We start from the raw sequence: 19,796 nt of genomic DNA on the forward strand, positions 1-19,796 counted from the left end.
AATAATGAATCACACACACACACACACACACACACACACACACACACACACACACACACACACACACACACACAGGAGGGAACACGCCCAGGAATCATGAATAAAAGTGTGTTTTCTGATGGACGGAGACTGTGACTCTGAAGGGAGTAACTTCTGTGAGAATGTGGTCGATCAGGTTTTGATTTTCTTCCTCGACTGGTTCGACTCTTCAGAGCGAAGCACAGCGCCTCGGCTCTGAGACGAGGACTCTCCTCTGACAGACCCACCTGCACTCTCTTCTCTTTTTCTGCTCAGGGTTCTCTCTCCTGTGTGTGTGTGTGTGTGTGGACTGTGAGTGAGGAAACCTGGACTAACATGGCCGTGAACCTGAGTAAGAACGGTCCTGCGCTCATGGCCGCCTACAAAGAGGTGGTGGACGGCAAGTCGGACACAAACTGGTGAGTTTAAATCTTTTAGAGAAAACAACAGACGGGTCAGAAACAGACTTCACTTCCTGGTTGACTGAACCCTGGGATCATGCGTCTGTCCACACCCCGGCATCACAGCCCTGTCCTGTGACTCTGTTTCCAGGGTGCTGTTCACTTATGAAGGGAACAGTAACGACATCCGTCTGGCAGAGAAAGGAGGTAAGACCTACAACTCACTTTCCACTTTCACTCCTCAACTCACTTTCCACTTTCAAGAAGCTCACTTCTGCACATTTTGGAGTCTGGTTTACAGCTGTTTTACCTGCAGCCACATTCAGACCAGGATCAGTGCAGACTGTCTAAAGAGAGAGAGCAGGAAGTGGAGTTCAGAGAGACGACCAATCAACGGAGAGACATGTAGAAACACTGACTTTAAATGATAATATATTATTATTATCATTACAACTGATCCTGAGTCATCGATGCTCCTGCAGCGTTTTACTGCCGCAGCTGCTGCAGGTGGAGCTGCTTCATACATCATTTACTCCAATAACTAACGAGAGCTTAGTCCGCTGGTTCCAAACCTAGGGGTCGGGCCCCTCCGCAGGGTCACCAGGTAAATCTGAGGGCTCGTCACATGATTCATGGGAGAGGAAAGAAGAAGAAACAAAGTGCAGATACAAAGTTATATTTTCTTTTCCACTAATATTGGACAGTGTGAGTTTCAGCTCAGAGGGAAACGTTTCTCTGGTGCAACGACCTCTGAAACACGAGGAGACACGACTTTAATTTTTACCACTGTATTGTATTTCATTACCTGTTTATTTAAAATGTTTAAGTTTAAATGTTTACCTTTGAGTAGAAGTATAAAACAATATCCAAGTACAAGTATGTCCGAATTGAAAGTGTGTGTGTGTGTGTGTGTGTGTGTGTGTGTGTGTGTGTTTGTGTGTGTGCGTGTGTGTGTGTGTGTGTGTAGATGGTGGATTGGAGGAGATGGTGGAGGAGCTCAGCAGTGGGAAGGTGATGTACGCTTTCTGTCGTGTCCCGGACCCCAACTCTGGTCTGTCCAAATTTGTCCTCATAAACTGGGTGAGACACACGCGCACACACACACACACACACACACACACACACACACACACAAACAGTGTGTCCTTCCTGTGTGTGATCATACATGTGCGTGCTCATCAGACGGGTGAAGGAGTGAAGGACTCTCGTAAAGGAATGTGTGCGAACCATGTGAGCTCCATGGCCAGTTTCCTGAAGGTCAGTCTGACTTTATTCTTTATATTTATTAAATATATTATTCTATATTTATGATATAAAACCAGTCAGTTATCTTTTTATTGATTCACATTTAAGAAAATAAAGGTTTTGTTTGATTTGTTCTTGTTTCCTGCAGCCCTAATTAAAAAACTTCAGTGAACCAAATAATATCTTAGTCCAAAAATGTTGCCTTTTATTTTTTATTTTTAAATTATCATCTTTATTTCCTGTTTAAATGTATTAACATTCCCCCAAAATGCCCATTTGTGGCTCCATCCACCGTGTGTGTGACCGCAGGGAGCCCATGTGACCATAAACGCCCGGGGGGAGGAGGACGTGGAGCCGGAGACCATCCTGACCAAAGTGTCCAAAGCGTCTGGAGCAAACTTTAATTTCTACAAACAGACAGAGTACAGAGACGCCCCGCGAGGACCCGTGGTGAGGAGACATCAGCGTCCTGTGCAGCACAACCCTGTTTAATTAAGTAAGACTCATAATTTCCCCTCTCATCCTCTGCTGCTTCCTCAGGGTTCAGTTTATCGCAAAGTCAACGCTGTGGAGGAGATTCAGCAAACCAGGAAGGACGACTTCTGGGACCAAACTCAGGTTTCTCTTCATATTCATCACATGCGAAGCACTGAGCGTCTGTAGTTCAATAACAGGACTTTTCCTCGTCAGAGGGACGAACGGGTTCGTCGACAGGAGGAGCAGACACGAGCAGAGCGGGAGAGACAGAGGCTGGAGGGGGAGAGGAGGGAGCTGGACGAGAGGCAGAGGAAGGAGAGGGAGAGGAAGGAGAGGGAGAGAGCGCAGCAGATCGAACAGGAGAGGTGAGTCTGACACCTGGGGCCTCAAACGCCAACAGAGAAAATCAGCTCTGACGCCTCCTCATCCTCCATCCACTGGTCCTGCTCTCGAAATCCACTTCTCAGACTTTCATTGTTTTTTATAAAATCAAAATTGCTCATTGGTTGGGAAATGTTTCGTCAAATAGCTTCTGTTTGTGTTCAACACAACAACCAGCAGTCAGGCTGTTTTATTCCATCATCATCATCATCATCATCATCATCATCATCAAAACATCTGAAAGTTACTTCCTGTAATCATCAACTGATTGTAGGAAGAGCTCATCACTCTCTGAGGCCTCAGTTAATGTTTATTAGGATGAAAACTAGCAAATGTTCAGATTTCAGAAGCTGCTTTCTGTGAATTATTTTGATCTTTCAGCATTTTTGATAAAAAACAAACGACTTAAACGATTAATGAGTTATCAAAGCTGGTGCCAATCAACTTTCTGTCACTCCACTGATCAATTCATTCACTCATTTAAGCTCGAGAGAGCTGGTTGGTTTGGGGAAAATGATGAACTGTATAATGGGGGTCCACAGTAGCCTAGCAACAAGTTTCTGCTCTGGAGCCCCTCAGCCCTCAGGAGGTTAATGTGTGTGTGTGTGTGTGTGTGTGTGTGTGTGTGTGTGTGTGTGTGTGTGTGTGTGTGTGTCAGGATTCATCAGAAGCAGAGAGAAGAAGAAGAACGAGAGAGGGAGCAACAGAGACGGGTGAGAGCATTTATCAAGACAGAATGAAATGTGGATTAATCCGCCGCTGAAAATAGTCCCCAACAAATGCTCTAACTCCTCCTGCTTCAACAAATCCGTAACACCGTGAATTCCTTCAGTGTTCCAGGTTCCTCATTCAGGCTGTTTAATACAAACATCATGTGTGTGTTTTAGAACCAGCCGGAAAAAGAAACCAGGAAGTCGGGCATCAACTCTGCAGCGTCGGTGCAGAAAGCTAACGTGAGGACAAACAGAGCAGCAAACGTTTACCTGTGAGAGAAGAATCATGTCGTCACGTACAGACGTTTCCTGGTTTGAATGTGTGTGTCGTTGACAGGAAGCCAGATCACTGATCTCTCAGAGATCGTTTAACCCCAGAGACATCTTCAAGCAGAGGGAGCAGAGCTTTGAGGCCATCGGCAAAGCTTCTCCTGCTGCGCCCAGACCAGGTAAACAACAACCACCTGGTGTAAATAACACCTGGTGAAACAGGAAGTGATTAACCTCGCTGATGTTTTCACGGTGTCCCTCAGGGAGGCTGCGGAGTCCGTTTGTATCTCAGAATGCCTTCGACAGAGAAACCCCGGTGCAGCCTCAGCATCCACCTTCTGTAGCTGTGACCCCCCCATCTCCTGTCACACCTGTCTCACCTGTGTTGTCTCGCTCACCTGCTGCAGCTGTGTCCCCCCCAGAGACCACAGGCTCACCTGTTCAGCCTGCAGGTCAGACACACCACAAATCCTCTCTCCCTCTGCGCCGCCTGTTTGGGATGAACACATTCATGAGTTCAAGTTCCTTTTGGGTTTAAATGTGCTGAACCTACTCACCTGTTCCATATTTCACACTCACCTGAACCTGACACTCAGACTCCTTTTCTTTTACTGAATCAACAACTGGCTTTGATTTGAAAATGACAGGTAGATCTTAACAGTGAATTAATGTTTGCGTCATGTGTGACTTCCACAGACGAGGAGGAGTGGTCTGATGAGTTTGATGACGACGCAGAGGAAGTGACGATAGGTACGACACCTGCTCCGTCACAGAATGATATCAATGAGCTCACATAACTAACCCCAACAGTAATGAAGTTATTTAATCAAGTATTGAACCCGATTATAAATGTGAGGTGCTGATTTTATAACTGATAAAAAACAAACGTCTCACAGATTCAGCTCCTGAAATTATAGGATTTTCTGCTTTTCTTAGTTTTGAATGAAACATCATCAGAGTCACTGACGTCAGTAACTCACCTGGTCTTCCTCCACAGCAGAGTATCGCTCTCACGGTGATCTGTACAGAGCAGAGCAGCCGGCGGCAGCAGAGGAGGACCTGTACGAAAACGTTTACGAGCAACAGGACACAGTGAGTCTGAGTTCTCTTCACCATCAGCTGATTTTATGCTTCAATTATCAATAATCAATTATTATAAGAATGATCTGAAACATTTTAACTTGTCTTAAACATCAGGCTGAAGAACAGGAGGCAGAAACCAACGGAGAGAACATCTGTGCCAGAGCGATATATGACTACCAGGCTGGTATGTACACACAGACACACACACACACACACACACACACACACACACACACACACACACACACACACACACACACACACACACACACACACACACACACACACACACACAGACACAGACACACACACACACACACACACACACACACAGAGTCTCATGCTGCTCCTTAAGCTGATGTATATTTTACTGTTACTGTAAATATTCATTGTTCTTTTCTGTCTTCCACAGCGGACGACACTGAGATCACCTTTGACCCCGATGACATCATCACCGGGATAGAGATGTTGGATGAGGGCTGGTGGAGGGGTTACGGACCTGACGGACACTACGGCATGTTTCCCGCCAATTACGTGGAGCTTCTCTGACTTTCTTCACCCTCTTTCATGTTAATCACAAAGTTCAGGTGCAAACATTAGTATGAAGCTGAGAACCAATCAGCTGACAGACAGGAAGTGACAAAATAAACTAGTTTGCGATGTCTCTGTTCAAACATCACTGGATTCAGACTCACAATAAATGCTGTTGTTCTTATAGTGTAAGTGTGTTTGTACCACACATTATTAAATCCATTATTTATTCTCCTGTGTAAATGAAACTGAGCGACACTAGAGCTGCTGTGGAGCAACCTGTGAGGGGAACGTGGTCTCACACTTTGACACCACTGTGTATAAACTAACCCTGTACTGACAGGTGTTCCTAATAGTTTGTCCATCCCATTTATAGGAATTAGATTTGACAAAATATTAGGAACACTTCTCAAACAGATTCAGTAAATACTGAACATTATATATGAAGGAGGATTTACTGCAGGCCTGTCCCATTATACTGCATCAGTTTCATCCAGGTTCAACTGATACACATATATGACTTAAAACTAAAAATCAAGGACACTTAAAAATGCTAAAACAAATCAGCCCTTTATTTAAAGTTTACCCAATATACAGCAACTCTTAATAAAATGCATTAAAACAGTCAGTGTCCAGTCTTTGCACTGCGCTCATTTTTACTCTCTCTCTTGGTGTTGAAGAGCTTTTCAGACCTTCTTAAGGCCATGGTGAACGCAATTTAAGAATAAAATTAAAAGAAAAAAAAAGAACAGCTCAGTAAAAGTCTTTGTCATCTTTGAATATATAAACTTCTTGGGCCGTAGCCGCTGTCCACGACCTCCTCAGCAGCAAACAGCAGAGACACGGTCCGACAGCAGCTGCTGAACATAGTGGAGCATTAAGAAGCTAAAGAGACAGATTTCCCTCAGGAGCTGGTGGAGACCAAACACAGAGCTAAAAGAGAGGGAACACTGACTGAGATCATCATTAGACATCAGCTGACACAAACACCACTCCAACTGCAACAAATCAAATATAATAATTATAAATAATGTCAATTAAAAGTTGTAAATGAAGATAGAAAACGTTGTCCTGTCTTCTCTTCATCTCTTCCCTCCACTCCTCCACAGTTTTTCCACCAACAGTCACAGTGTGACACACCTGCAATGTGAGTGAGGTCAGTGTCAATCCGTCTGGGTTGGACACACTTGCTGCAGATGTATGACGTTGGCAGCCGGAGGGTTTTTCCTCCAGGCAGCGGCCCCCGCTCTGCCACAGCAGCTTCAGGTCACCTTCCTCTTCCTGTAGGCTCTGGTCCTGGGTACAGGTAGTCCAGGCAGAGGAGGTGGAGGAACAGAAGAGGGGAGTGGTGCTGGAGCGAGGGGAGGACCAAACAGCACTGGGATGAGTGCGGCCGACGCCTGTTTCATCACGTCTGGAGGAGGAGGAGGAGGAGGAGGGGGAGGGGGAGGAGGAGGAGGAGGCAGACCCCTGCTGGAGGGTCCAGGCTGCTCCTCCGGGACATTGAAGTTAAAGGGTCTGTCCTTGTCCCACCTGGACCAAGGACAGACCCTTTGCTGAAGGGAGAGTCTGGCCAGCACCTGGAACACACAGACAAACAGACTGTTTTGGGATTTTCAGCTTTCATTAAAAGATAAATCACAGAACAGATTACAACACACCAACAGCTTCATGACAAACTCTTACCACTGAGTCCTCAATTCAATTCAAAGAGCTGGATGTTGGTCTGAGCCATCAACCTGGGGCCGGCCAGCACTGCCTCTCTGATGCCACATAATCCTTGAGAATGAATGACCAGCGAGTCCTCACGGTCCCTCTGGACCACGTGGCCACCAGGTGAAGACGGCAGAGCTGGTTGCAAACGGCCTCCACCCGGCGGCTAACACTGGCCCAGTTTGCAGGGCCCGAGTTCAGTCCAAGAAGACAGCTGAAAGATAATCAGAGAGCAGTGTGTGTTAATATAGATCTGATATTCATTAGAGGAAACAGTGATATCTGAAGTGAATCTCACCTCTGGAGACTCTCCTTCCCAGGACAGAAGGTGTTCTTCCCCGTCGCTGCCTTGAACTGTCACCTGGGCAGTTTAAGACTGGGCTCTTAAACTCTCTTCCTCGGATGCTGAAACGGCTGCAGCTGTGGTGAGGACTGACAGGATCATTGCTGCACCAATAGGAGAAGCCAGCCGTGGAGTCGGAGGCTCCTCCTCTCTGCTCCGACAGGGACAAGTAATCCATCAGTTAGTGTTAAAATGCCCGAGCTTTGTGCAGCAACAGGCTGTAATAACAAGAACAACTGTAGAGAGAGTCTTTGCTCTGCATGGCCGCCTACACCTGCTACCTGACCACAGCAGGCTCCTGGATATGTGGTACGAAGTCGATGCTAACACAGTTAGCATTCATAATTCGAGGTAAACTTTATATCTTAGTGTTAAAATAATCTTAGTAGCTAATTGCATCCATGTCAACACTTGGTAAATATCACGTATGAGGAGAAACCTTGTAATATTAGCTGAAGTTACTGTGTGTAAGCTAACTGTGTGATGTAACCGCTTGTATTAAAACCATAGACCAAGGGATAACATGTTATAACGTGTTTTAAAATGAGTTCTGCAAAGCGAAGGTGACGTTACCGACCTTAGTGTTAACAGAGACAGCGGGTTGTCAATGTCGGTAAGTCACGGTCACTAAACGATCCCGTTATTACAGTGAACTGTCGTGTCTGGACGTGCTGTTAAAGAGCAGAGCAGCAGACGTGGGTGTCAGGTTTGTTCATATTAAGTTTGGTTCAGTGTTAGTTGGCTAGTTTTCAGCTCTAGTTCATTTCATTATTGATGACAGGAGTCAAAACATCTGTTGGAATGATTCTGTCTCTGTCAGAATAAAGAACATCACTGAGAGCTGAGAACCATCATGACATGTGCACCTGCACAATGACACCAAACTGAGTCTTAGTTTCTATTCTATTGTTATGTAATGTTCTTTTGTCTTCTTCTCTGTACTCTACAATATGATATTGATATTATTTCTCTCTATTATAATGTTTTTTTCCATCCAGCCAAGGTCTGGATCTTTGGGGAGACCTACAACCTCTTGCAGCAATGATGGAGGTCCTGCACTACCTCCACCTGCAGTGTCCACACATGAAGATCTTCTCTTCCCAAACACAGACACAGTGTCTTATATGATAATATAGTATTTTTTAATGTAACACTTGTGGCCATAACATTGTTCAGTCTGATCAGCTGTGCTCTTCCTTGTTCCCTACACCCTCACTGTCGTATTATCTCTCTCTGCCCCACGTCAGACATACAAATCAACATGAACTTCTGGACTCCACTGTAGATGTAATAAATTGTCAATTTAGTTAAAAACATTAGAGCTCATATTTTCATAGTCCTCAGCCATTATAGTTAATATCAGTGGTGCTGTTCAAACAGACATGCAATTATTTAGAGGGAGATTGTTACTAAGAAATAAATATTAACTGTCTCACACATTAGGACTCATTGATGAATAATGATTATACTTGTTACTAAAGATCTGTTTGCTGTTTGATTGGCAACTACTTCTTTTTTATTAAGAAACTTACATGTGACAGTGATTCGCTTTTAACTCAACCACAACTATTTTTTGATTTTTTGAATAGTTAGCTTGATAGTTTAATTATTCTGCTTCTACATGTTTCCAGTGTTTTCAATTGTTTAAAGATATGTAAGTTATAATGTCCAGTAAAGTAAAGCTAAGAACCAATGACAATGAAGGATCAAAAAAATGCTCGATGTTAATTTGTAAATTACTTTACCTGTGGAGCGTGGTGCCACAGTGCTAGGATTATGTACATCAACTTATCACTGTTTAATATTGTCATAAATCTGAGTCTTATAAAGTGTTGCTACGATCACACTGTCAACAACAGCAAAATGAAGTTGCAGGTAAAAACTGAACCTGTGAATACTGAAGACAGAGAATAATAAATAACTCATCAAGCATTAGTCTGTCATTTCATCGAGGAAGATTGAAAACTGGGAGAGGTTTCTACCATCATCATCATCACAGCACATTTGAGAACTAAGGATGTCATGCAGTCTCCCTTCTTCCACAACCAGATGCAATGGAACAAGGGTGCTGCTCTGTACAGAGGTCCTCTTCTGTTGGCACAGATCACTCGTTTCACAGAGTGGAAACCTTTCAAATGACAATAAAACACAAACACTTGAGTTAAGATACGGTGGATCACAGTTAATCACAAATATCGATCAGCTGTCAGGATAGGTGCATGAATGTCTGCTGGTTTGAGTATTAAATGAACAATCTTCTATATGACAAATATTTGTCTACACATTTTAACACATCTTAACTTGAACTATCACGACGTCTCGATTGACAATGTATTAACTAACATTAACGCTGCGCATTACACTAACGCAGATCACTTAAACTCATGTGCAAGAAAAACAAACCAAACGTCGTTAGATTAACGTCGATTAAATTCACCTTTTTATTGGGCTTTGACTGAACACCTCTACGGGCTAACCCAGGTTGACACAGGTTATCAGCCCAGCGGGGCCAGGTACCGTTAGCATAGCTATCGCTAAGTTATCAGCTAACGCTAGCACTAGCTGGCTAGCTTGGTTAGCAAGGTGCGTCCTCACCTGAACTGTGATACTGTGATATAGGGATACTAACTTTGGCTAGCAAAAAATAGGCTTTAAACAAAATGTACTTACTGGAAAAATTTGAACCACCGACTCCTCTGAGTGTCTTTGAGAACAACTGAACGCCGAACAAGACATTTTCAGGTAAACAACATGTGGGAGCTAACTTTGATGAACTGAAAACACAACAACACATCGTTCTAACCTCATATCCGGATTAACAGGCAGGTCCCCCTGTGTCAAAATCACGCAGTAGCCACGCCCCCAAAACACTCTGCTTCGATAGAATGTTAGCACTTCCGCGTTGGCTTCCAGACCCGGAGTCGACCTCCATTTTTATATATAGTATATGCTTTGAAGACGAGCTGTTTCTGTTTCCGGCTCTCGACATCCTTGTTCAATTTTTATGTTACAAGTTGGATAATGGAACAAACTGATGCTTTGGTGCGCTGAATTTAATTGCACGTCTTCATTTAATAGGACATCAACACACTTAAAGAGTTAACAGCGTACAACATACATTTACACTCATAAGTAGGAAAATGAAACTACGCAATACCCCTAAACTGGCATTTTCATTATAACGTGAACAACTGCACAAGAATTATACTTCATGCACGGACTAATATTAGTATTTATCCAGTCATTTTTAGACCCGTTATCAACGTTAAGTATAACGTTTGAAACAAGCGACGGTGAAATAAATTCCATACGTCATCACAGGGCGACAAGAGTGTACTGTCAGTGAAGAAGGAAAAATGGCTGCAAGGTTACTGCTCCGCTCGACTTTCAGAGCCGCTACAGCCTGCCGGGTTGCCCGGGCTGCCCCGGCCCCCGCTCTGACCCGCAGTATGGCGACTGGAGGTGAGGACGAAACCGGCACCGAGACACCGAAACACGAAAGAGCGGTGAAATCTGACTTTAAAACAGCGGGTTGTCCGCGGCGAGTAGAGGCGGAAGACGTCCGCTCGCTGGCCGGCTAGCATTAGCAACGTCTGCAGCGTTAGCGAAAAGGTCAAACGTGATTTATTTGACAAATTCCATTTAATAACAGATTCAGCGGCTGCTACAAACATTCAAATGTGTTTTGTTTTTGTGGTTGGATGTTTACCGGGTACAAAACCGCTTTAACTTTACTTATATTAACGAAAACCCGCTCAGCTAACGTTAGCTAAGCCGTGCTAACCATGGTGTTAAAGAAGATAACGTGACTTCAGATATAAAAAGTGAAACTGTTAAGGTTTCTGTTTATGAGGTTTATGGACTAATGAAGTTAGATCATACCGATGTAATTGTAAAGGACCTTCACACAACAAGGTCATTAACTGTACTGTTAATTCACCGGACACAAAGGTTCTGAAAAGGAAAAAAAAATAATGGAAGAAGTAGGATTAAAAGTTGTCTGCTAACGTTTCATATTTGTTTGATTTTTGAAGGTAAAAGACGTGAATCCAACTCCTGCAGCAAACGCATTAAAATAAGCCTTATTTCTAAATGTTAATGCGCTGTTACTTTTTATTTCAACAACTTAAAACACAGAACTATGTAATCTGTAATTGCAGCATGTGTTGCTTAATCAGTACTTATTAACATCTTGTTAGCTAGCTGGTGAACAGACGGCTATAAACGTGTTACTTTGAGGTCGTGTTACAGCCAGTAACACGGATACACATACACAGATAGAGGGAATAATAAATTCCACTAAATCTCAGCAGATTCTGGAGGCAGATGTCCTGCAGTCAGTTAGGAAAGAGAAAGTATGATGAGGCTGGTTTCCTCAACAGGACCATGATCCAAAGCAGACCTCAAAATCCACCATGAACTAAGCTGAAGCTTTTGGACTGGCGCCCACAGCACCCCTCCTCCCTGCCCCAATCTGAACATCACTGGGTGGTTGTTAAATCTGCTGTGTGAGCATGGCAGACTGAAATATCTCAGAACCTGAAGTGATCTGCAGGAAGAGGCTGAAAATTCATCAGTCACAAGTGAAAAACTATTTTTTAGTCATCATGAAACTGTCAGGACTAATCAGACTGTGACAGAGGGCAGAGGACGTCACTAGAGTAGTTGGTCTGTCAGTGTGGCCCAGGACACGTTTGGTCAGATCACCTGAGGTCTGAACGGGGCCATAGCTGCTACAGAACATGTTTACAAGTAGGGTGTCGAAATTTTGCACATTTATCATGTTTTAATTTGATGAAATAAGAAGTAACAGTTCAATAACATTTGAAGAAAAGCCCATTTTAATGGCTGCTTGCTGCAGCGATTGATTTCACGTCTTTTACCTTCTAAAGTCTAGAAAATGTCAACAGATCATCAGCCGGATTCTGCTGCTAACTCTGCTAGTTGTTGGAAACCCACCGACATGTTTCACTTTCACCAAGGCTGTCTTGTCATCTGCTTGTTAGCTCAAACAATTTAGTGGGATAAAAATAACACTGTATGTTAAAGGGCTGTTGTTGAATATGACGTCTCGCCTGTCGCCTTCGCCTATTCCTCAGACATGTTTTCATTTATTTGCAGGGATTCCCACTGATGAGGAGCAGGCCACTGGACTGGAGAGGATCATCATGGAGAACATGAAGGAGGGAAAGGTAAGATCACGGGTCTGGTTTCTGTCTGTCAGTTAATCAAGCTCTTTTAGTGTTGCACCTGTCGTACAGATTAATGCAATTCATAGTGATAATAAGACAGAACAAGTAAACGGGGAAGACAAAGAAAAATAAAACCAATAAAATTTAATATATAAACAGTAAAAGAGACAAATGACAATAACAAATAAAATAGAGGAAATAAAAACGCTGAAAACACAAATAAAATAAATAAAAGCTGATTACTTTTATCAATTCACTTGCCAGTTATTTTCTATATTAATCAATTAATCATTTGAACTTTAAAATGGCCGTCACTTTCTCAGAGTCCAAGATGACGTCTTCAGAAGTCTCATGTTATTAAACCAACGGTCCAGAACCCAAAGAGATTCAGTTCACAGTGAGATAAAACTTTACATGTGTGAGACTGAAACAACAAATGTTTCAGCAGTTTCGCTTGAGAAAATGACTTGAAGGATCATTATTAAAATAGCTGCTTATTATTCTGTTGATCAATTAAGTGACTAATAGTTTTAGTTGTAAAATAATATATTGAAGAAAATAATGGCCCTAAAACATTCTAATTAAAATTCAGGTTTAGTCATCAGTGACGATACAGCCAGAAAACACCCTTTACACTTCAGATCATTAACTGTTTGAATATTAATGAGGTGATCAGATGAACTTCTGTGATTTGGATTTTCACCCTTTTCATGGTGAACACACAAACAGATAAAGAGTCTGAGTTCAGCCGTAAACAGTGTGAGCTCATTGGAGGATAAAGATGACAGCAGGTGGATTAATCAATACGTCCACAGCCTTGACCTGGATAAGCTGCAGAGAATGGATATGAGGTCGTCCACACAGTCGCCTGCGGAGGCGGCGTATCGATCACAATCTCTTATCCTGCAGCTGAGACACTTCAAACAAGCTGCTCCAGTTTTAAATAATTAGTCTTTTAGGAGATAAGAAATGTCCGGAGCTCGTTAATCGTGACTCCGGAGCGAGTTATCTGAGACCAGCAGCTGTGTGACGGGACAGTCTGGGAAGTGAAGTTCACTTATCTCAGACGTGAGCGATTTTACTTGTTGTCAGGGTGTTTTCTCTGCTGGGGTGTCTCGAGCTCAGGGAGTGATGTCACATTGTTCAGTGTGTGGAATCTGGACCTTTCTTTAAGACAGTGTTTAATTAATCACAGTAATTGATCCTGGTCACACACAGATTTTCAGATTGAGCTGATTGACTGTGATCTCTCCGTCTGTTTCAGGATCCCTACAACATGATGAAGCCAAAGGCCTACAGCGGCACCAAGGATGACCCCAACATCGTTCCCTCCATCACAAACAAGAGGATTGTGGGATGTGTCTGTAAGTTTCTTTAAGCCTTGACCATTATATCTGGTTTAGATCAGTGACACTTTAAACCTACATTCAGTCTGTGTACACCTCAGCCTTTTTTATCTGACCACAGGAGAACCTGATCTTTGGTCACAGAGACTCCGCGTTGCTGAGTTTACAATCACAACAGCAGTTTTACGACACGTGACGCACAATATTTTTAGAGTGTTTGAGCCCAGTGTGGACCGACGCTGTGACACACTGGAAAAATTAGTAAAATGACAAACAGGAAATGTCACTAAATGATGTTTATTCTGTGAATTAAAACTTTATGAAAAAGAAAACTCAGAGGAAAACTTAACAGCAGCTAGTGTTCTTCTTGTTCAACAAAACCAAGAGTCTCTGATCACGTCAGTTTCAGTAGAATTTCTCAGTTAAACTTTCATTAATAACATCAGTGTTTTAGGATGATCAGTGTTGTAGCTCTCAATCAGAACCTCCAGTGTTTTGATCACAAACAACAGGACATTAAACTCAGCAGACATCATGATTTCTTATCAGGTTGGAGCTGCAGGTTTGCAGCATTAAACTGACAATAAAACCAGTGTCTGTCTCTATTTCAACTGAATATTTGACTTAATTAATAATTTTAATTTTGTCAGTATTGATTTTGAACATGGAGTTTCAGAGAGATGGAGATGTGGACACAGATGGAGGTCTGAGACCAGACGGGATTTGATGAAATGTTATCAAACTCAAACAGGGATTACAAAGACTCATGTCAAGTCTCATGTTGTGCACAGTTTCACACACAGAATAAAACATTTTACCACACAACAACACATCAGCAGAACCTCTGCAGTTTGTGGTGTCAACTACATCCTGTGTTTTGTTGTGTTGTGTGTACTGAAGGTGAAATATTAAAGAAGTGATGCAGTCATATTATTTCTTTGCTATGCCCCCATATCCTGTTTTAGAAATGTAAATATGGTGCCCTTCATGTGCACAGACATAGAAATTAAAATGTGTTTTGTCCTGTGTTATAAAATCCACTATAACTGTAATTGAAAAGTTTATATAATCAACAAAATAATCATAAATCCGAAACATAATAATGGTGAGAAAATCAACATGAAAATAATTCACTCTAAAATGGAAACTAATCTGTCAAGAAGTAGTTTTAATGCTCCCATAATGCATCACTCTGTATCAGCCCATGTCCCAGAAGGTTGGGGGTTAGTGTTCATCATCTTGGTTCCATTAATGCAACATTTTCTTTGTAATATTCAAATCAAATGTTAAATGTTCAATGACTTTTACTTCCTGTTTGTGTCTCTGACGTCATCCCACTTCCTGTTTGCAGGTGAAGAAGACAACACAGCTGTGGTCTGGTTCTGGATCCATGAGGGCGAGGCCCAGCGCTGCCCATCCTGCGGCTCCTACTACAAACTGGTCCACTACGACCTCCCCCACTAACTTATACCAGAGCTCTGTTATTATAGGCGTGTTTATCACAGCTGTATCTGCGCAGCGTCGTTAACTTCTCTGTGAAATATTCCTTCAGAACGAGGCGAAGAAGAATCAGACGGAGACGATTCCCTACTTCAATCTCCAGGAACATTCGTGGCTCTGTCTACTTCCTGGTCTTAGCGTACGTGTCCTGTTCTGATTGGTCTTCAGCTCGTTCTGTCTCAGTACTTGATCCACTTTCTAACCTCATCAGTCTTTGCTTTACATGTGACCTTTACACAGGGATCAGATGTGGTTTGGGACACAACAGTTTCTTTGCAAACATTTCCATTCAGCTGCAGTTTACATTAACATATGTACTGTACAACGTTACACTCGGTCCACTTACTCCTTTTATTGAACCAATAAAGTCTTGAACTTAAATTAACCCGCTCTCAATTGGAGTTTGTTCACATTTTTCTGATTGGAGAAGATTGAAGCGAACAACATGGCTGACCTCAGATCAGTGGTCAGCACACTGAGCTGCTGTCTGCAGGGTCTGCTTGATATCCTCGAAAGTTTCTAAATTTTAGGGGAAAAGAGGGCGTGCATGGTATTTGAAGATCAGATCAGATCAGAACAGATCTTTGAAAGTGCTGGAATTTATATATTTTGTGCAAAAATTGGAGGTTTTTTAAAATATTTTTTTCCCTTAACATTAGAAAAATACATGACGTGCTGCTGTCTGTGCAGAGACCACACAGTCTGCATCACGAACAACACAGTTGAGAAGTGATCACAAATTCAAATTGTCTGAGCTTCTATAAAGCTGCTAGTTCATTAGCTCATTATAAAAAAGTTTAGTGTTGTAACATTAATGAATAATACCAATAATAAACTTTATTAATGTGGCACCAAGTGCTTCACATTAAAAGACAAAATGAACATGAAACATGTTAAAAACACTGATGAAAAATGAAAAAAACATTAAAACCATTAATGTAAAATGAGATGGAATAATACAATAAAAAATGATCACATACAAAGTGTATCGGTAAGACATCAATACTTATAACAGCAGTTAATTAACCTCGACCTGTGTGTCAAGTTATGCCGTAATGGCTCCTACTCAGCTGCTCATTGTAGTTTTTAATCGAACAAACAGGAGAAAATGTCGTATTTGTTGGGGACTATTTTCAGCGGCGGATTAATCAACAGCCAGTGAGACATCCAAACCTCAGATTTATTATTATTTGAAAATAATAGCAGCAAATGTGTAAACATTGAAGAAGCTGGAAACATCAAATGTTTTCACATGAAGATGAGTAGTTGTCAGTCACTGGTTTCTGTTCTACTTGTTTATCCTGCAGAGTGGTTTGATTTATTATACAGCGTCTAATTTTATAAGCAATTCATATGTTTTGTTGAGTAACTAAAGCTGTCAGATAAATGTAGTCAGGAAAAATATTTTCCTCTGAAACCGAAATGTATAAAGTAGCATTAAAAAAAAATACTGAAAGTACAAGTACCTACAGTTTGTAGATAAGCACAGTACATAGGTTAAATGTTCATGGGATTAGTTGACAGGCGTCTTTGGCTTCATGTGTGAACCAGTGTGTGACAGCTGACCAGCAGAGGGCGCCAGTCACAAACACTTTCTGCTCATGACGTTGAAGCTCCCAACACCAGTTCATCAACACAGTTAATTTAAAAGTCGTCTGCACGGTGGCCATGAGTTTCCAGCTTTATTAAAATAAGAGGTTTTACTCTTATTTTGCCGACTTTTCAGAATAAAACACAGTAACAAAACATCCCCAGACTCTGACAGATGAACTGCAACCTGAAGGTTTATATGAATAAGGAGAGTTTGTGAGAGGTGATGATGTGAATAATAGAAAACAGACTCCAGCCTGAGAAACGACCCTGGTGGAGCAGGTATTGACGAGGTGAAGTGATCTGAGCAGCAGCAGCTTAATGGTTAACAGAGTCAACCTACAGCTACAAGGTGTGTTTGATTTTCAGTCCCTCTGTGTGTGGAGTTTACACATTCCCCCGTAGAGGTCAGTTTTGACAGAACCATTTATAAAGTATTTATAATTAATGGTTTTATTGATGGTTAATGAATAATTTACTGATGCTTTATAGATTAGTTAATTAATAACAACAACAACCTTTGTGTTTCCAGGTTGTGGAAAACCCTCGAGCAGGACTCTTTGTCTTTTTATCTCTTTAATTCCAACAGACTGCCTGACCACTTATCTTCTGACAAACAATAATTAACATAATTAACTGTTGCCAATTCATTTTCTGTACGTGAACTAATCAATTAATGAACTAATCTCAGCTCAGAGGACCGAGTGATAGTAGTTCCGGGTGTCTGGAGAAACAGGGGCCCAACAACCATCCAGTCTTTGCCAGAGTGGTGGGCGGACCAACGTTACCATCCCCAGAGCCATGTACCGATCACGCCTCATTAGTGCAGCAGATAACGGCTCATCTCAAGGAAATCTTTCAAATGTGGATAGAAGTGCTCAACTTGCTCCTTGGGTATTATTCTTTTGACAAAACATGAAAATTTAAGATGGCCGCCATTTCTGGTGAGGAAACGTTATTTTTTCATCCACAGTTTTTCTCATATGAATAATCTAGTTGTCAAATTAAGCATTTTAACAGTGTAGAAGTCAAAATACTAGGACACTGTAAAAAAGAAAAAAAGAAAGTATATTTCAGCAAAAAAAAATTACGCACAAAAAAGCTTGCTAACTAGACTAGTGCTAGCGAGTTAGCCTAGCAAGCTAATGTTAAGGCAAGTAAACAAGTAGATAGCGACTCTTACAGAACTTTTGCTTCATCATTCATAATAAATGGTTTCCAATCACATTGTGTTTTATGCATAGCCTGAAACATAGGATTCAAATGTAAACTCTATTAATTCTGCGGTAAAATATGTGTTAATAAAATATGTGTCCTGTGCCAGAAATGGCAGCCATTTTGAATTTTCAAGTGGCTCCTGGGATTTTTCAAGTTAATGTCCAATAATAAGGATAAATATACCACTTTTGGTGTTTGTATCCACAGCTGAAAGATTATTGCTGCCGTACACAGACAGACTTCAGATCAGTGTGAAGATCTGTGGAGTCTGGAGGGAACAACAACATCGACCTCAGACCACTGATCCCTGTGACCTTCACACACTGACTGCAGGGACGTGAACAGCAGCAGCTCATTGTTCTGTGTCAAAACCCTCATGGACAGTGGACACAGGTAATCCACTCACTTCAAAAATACCCATAATCCTTTGATATCTGCTCAGTTTAAATGGCCACGATTCACAAAGCATTAACGATAATAAAACGGTTTAAATGTTCATTTTCTTCAGCTTTTCAACACAAAACTAACCAGTTTCCACTCCCTCTTTCCTGTCTGGATGCTCAGGTGTTCAGTGATGTCACAGTTCATAAAGTAAAGAAACTTTCTGTCCTCACAGTCTGGGTTCTGGGCTGATCCTGGATTCTGGAGCAGACACTTTCTGTCAGGTCTTTGTCTTCAGCTGCATAATGAAACAGGCTAATTGCACCTTGTCAGTTAACGTTGACCCTAAATGGACCCTCAGCGTTAAGTTTTCTTTTTGCTTCTTAAAATAAACTTTCAGTGAGAACCTGACCTGTGTCTCAAGGACTCACTGATGTCTCTTCTCCCTCGGGACCAGTGAGGAGCCAGTTCTGACTCGGTGTCTCCTGAGAACCTGTCCTGCATTTAGACAAGTTTGAGAGCAGAACGTTACGCAAGCCACACTCCAGACCAGCCGGTGGAGGTAATGTGCTAATTCATTGTTTGCCTTCTGCCAATTAGAAAAAGAAGAAGAAGTTGGGGGCAATTTCTGCAACGATGGCTTATAAATTTACTTTACTTTCACTCACCTGGGGCCAGATGTATAAAGGATGTTTGCACACGAAGCACATTTATGAAGTTAACTCTTCCTCTTTGTCCTTTAACGTGAGTCAAAATTTGACTGTTAAATGTTGTAAACGAAATCCTTGGGTTAAGTGAAGGCAACATTTTCCTGATGACGTGATGAATAAAGTGAGATATATACATGGAACCTGGCTGAGGAACATGGCTGCTCTCTGGGAACAAGATGTCAACATTAGTATTAGACGTCAGGAACAGTGTAATTGATGACTGTGTGAGAGCAGCGTCTGCAGTGACAGTGACTGATTCTCTCTGTCACTCACCTCTGCAGCTTCTCATTAGAGTCACTTGACTTATTAAATTGACTCTCAGCCTCTTTCGCTTCATCTAATGGGCTGTGCAGCTTCTCGTCCCACCTCACACTGCGCGTCTTCTTCTTCTTCTGTTTCCTCTGCAGCGGCGCTGTCATCTCCGCTGTCAGTCAAAGCCTCTTCACTGCGGATCACTGTGTTACAGCTGTGACAGCTGTGCAGCATGAGGACACACAGCTGTGGATTGGTGATAGACACGGTGTGGGTGTGGGTGGGGAGTATTAAGGCCAGTGTTTACGTCCGCTCTCTCCTGGTTGGCTACAGAGGTGTTTTGACGTGGACGTCGCCTCTGTGACGTCACTCACATGTTTCTGAAAAGCAGTTTTGAAGCTCAGAGTGAGCTGCTCCACCGTTGCCATCTTG

The 19,796-nt window shown here is 42.1% G+C and overlaps 2 protein-coding genes across 2 annotated transcripts; both read left to right on the forward strand.

The window, feature by feature from the left end:
• The first annotated feature begins 329 nt into the window (after positions 1-329).
• On the forward strand, positions 330-5,480 carry LOC111224286 (drebrin-like protein A). Its single transcript, XM_022748719.1, has 15 exons — positions 330-437; positions 571-626; positions 1,387-1,499; positions 1,602-1,676; positions 1,974-2,114; positions 2,205-2,282; positions 2,355-2,506; positions 3,181-3,235; positions 3,410-3,475; positions 3,573-3,684; positions 3,769-3,957; positions 4,202-4,255; positions 4,503-4,597; positions 4,703-4,772; positions 5,001-5,480. Exons 1-15 carry the CDS (start codon positions 355-357, stop codon positions 5,135-5,137), a joined length of 1,476 nt encoding a protein of 491 aa, XP_022604440.1. The 5' UTR covers positions 330-354; the 3' UTR covers positions 5,138-5,480.
• A 5,018-nt stretch (positions 5,481-10,498) lies between these two features.
• Positions 10,499-15,598, forward strand: LOC111224268 (cytochrome c oxidase subunit 5B, mitochondrial). Its single transcript, XM_022748691.1, has 4 exons — positions 10,499-10,637; positions 12,297-12,367; positions 13,632-13,731; positions 15,065-15,598. Exons 1-4 carry the CDS (start codon positions 10,532-10,534, stop codon positions 15,175-15,177), a joined length of 390 nt encoding a protein of 129 aa, XP_022604412.1. The 5' UTR covers positions 10,499-10,531; the 3' UTR covers positions 15,178-15,598.
• Positions 15,599-19,796: the final 4,198 nt, after the last annotated feature.

The sequence above is a fragment of the Seriola dumerili genome, unplaced genomic scaffold (genome assembly GCF_002260705.1).
Source record: "Seriola dumerili isolate Sdu_G_001 unplaced genomic scaffold, Sdu_1.0 BDQW01000128.1, whole genome shotgun sequence".
Taxonomy (NCBI): Eukaryota; Metazoa; Chordata; class Actinopteri; order Carangiformes; family Carangidae; genus Seriola; species Seriola dumerili.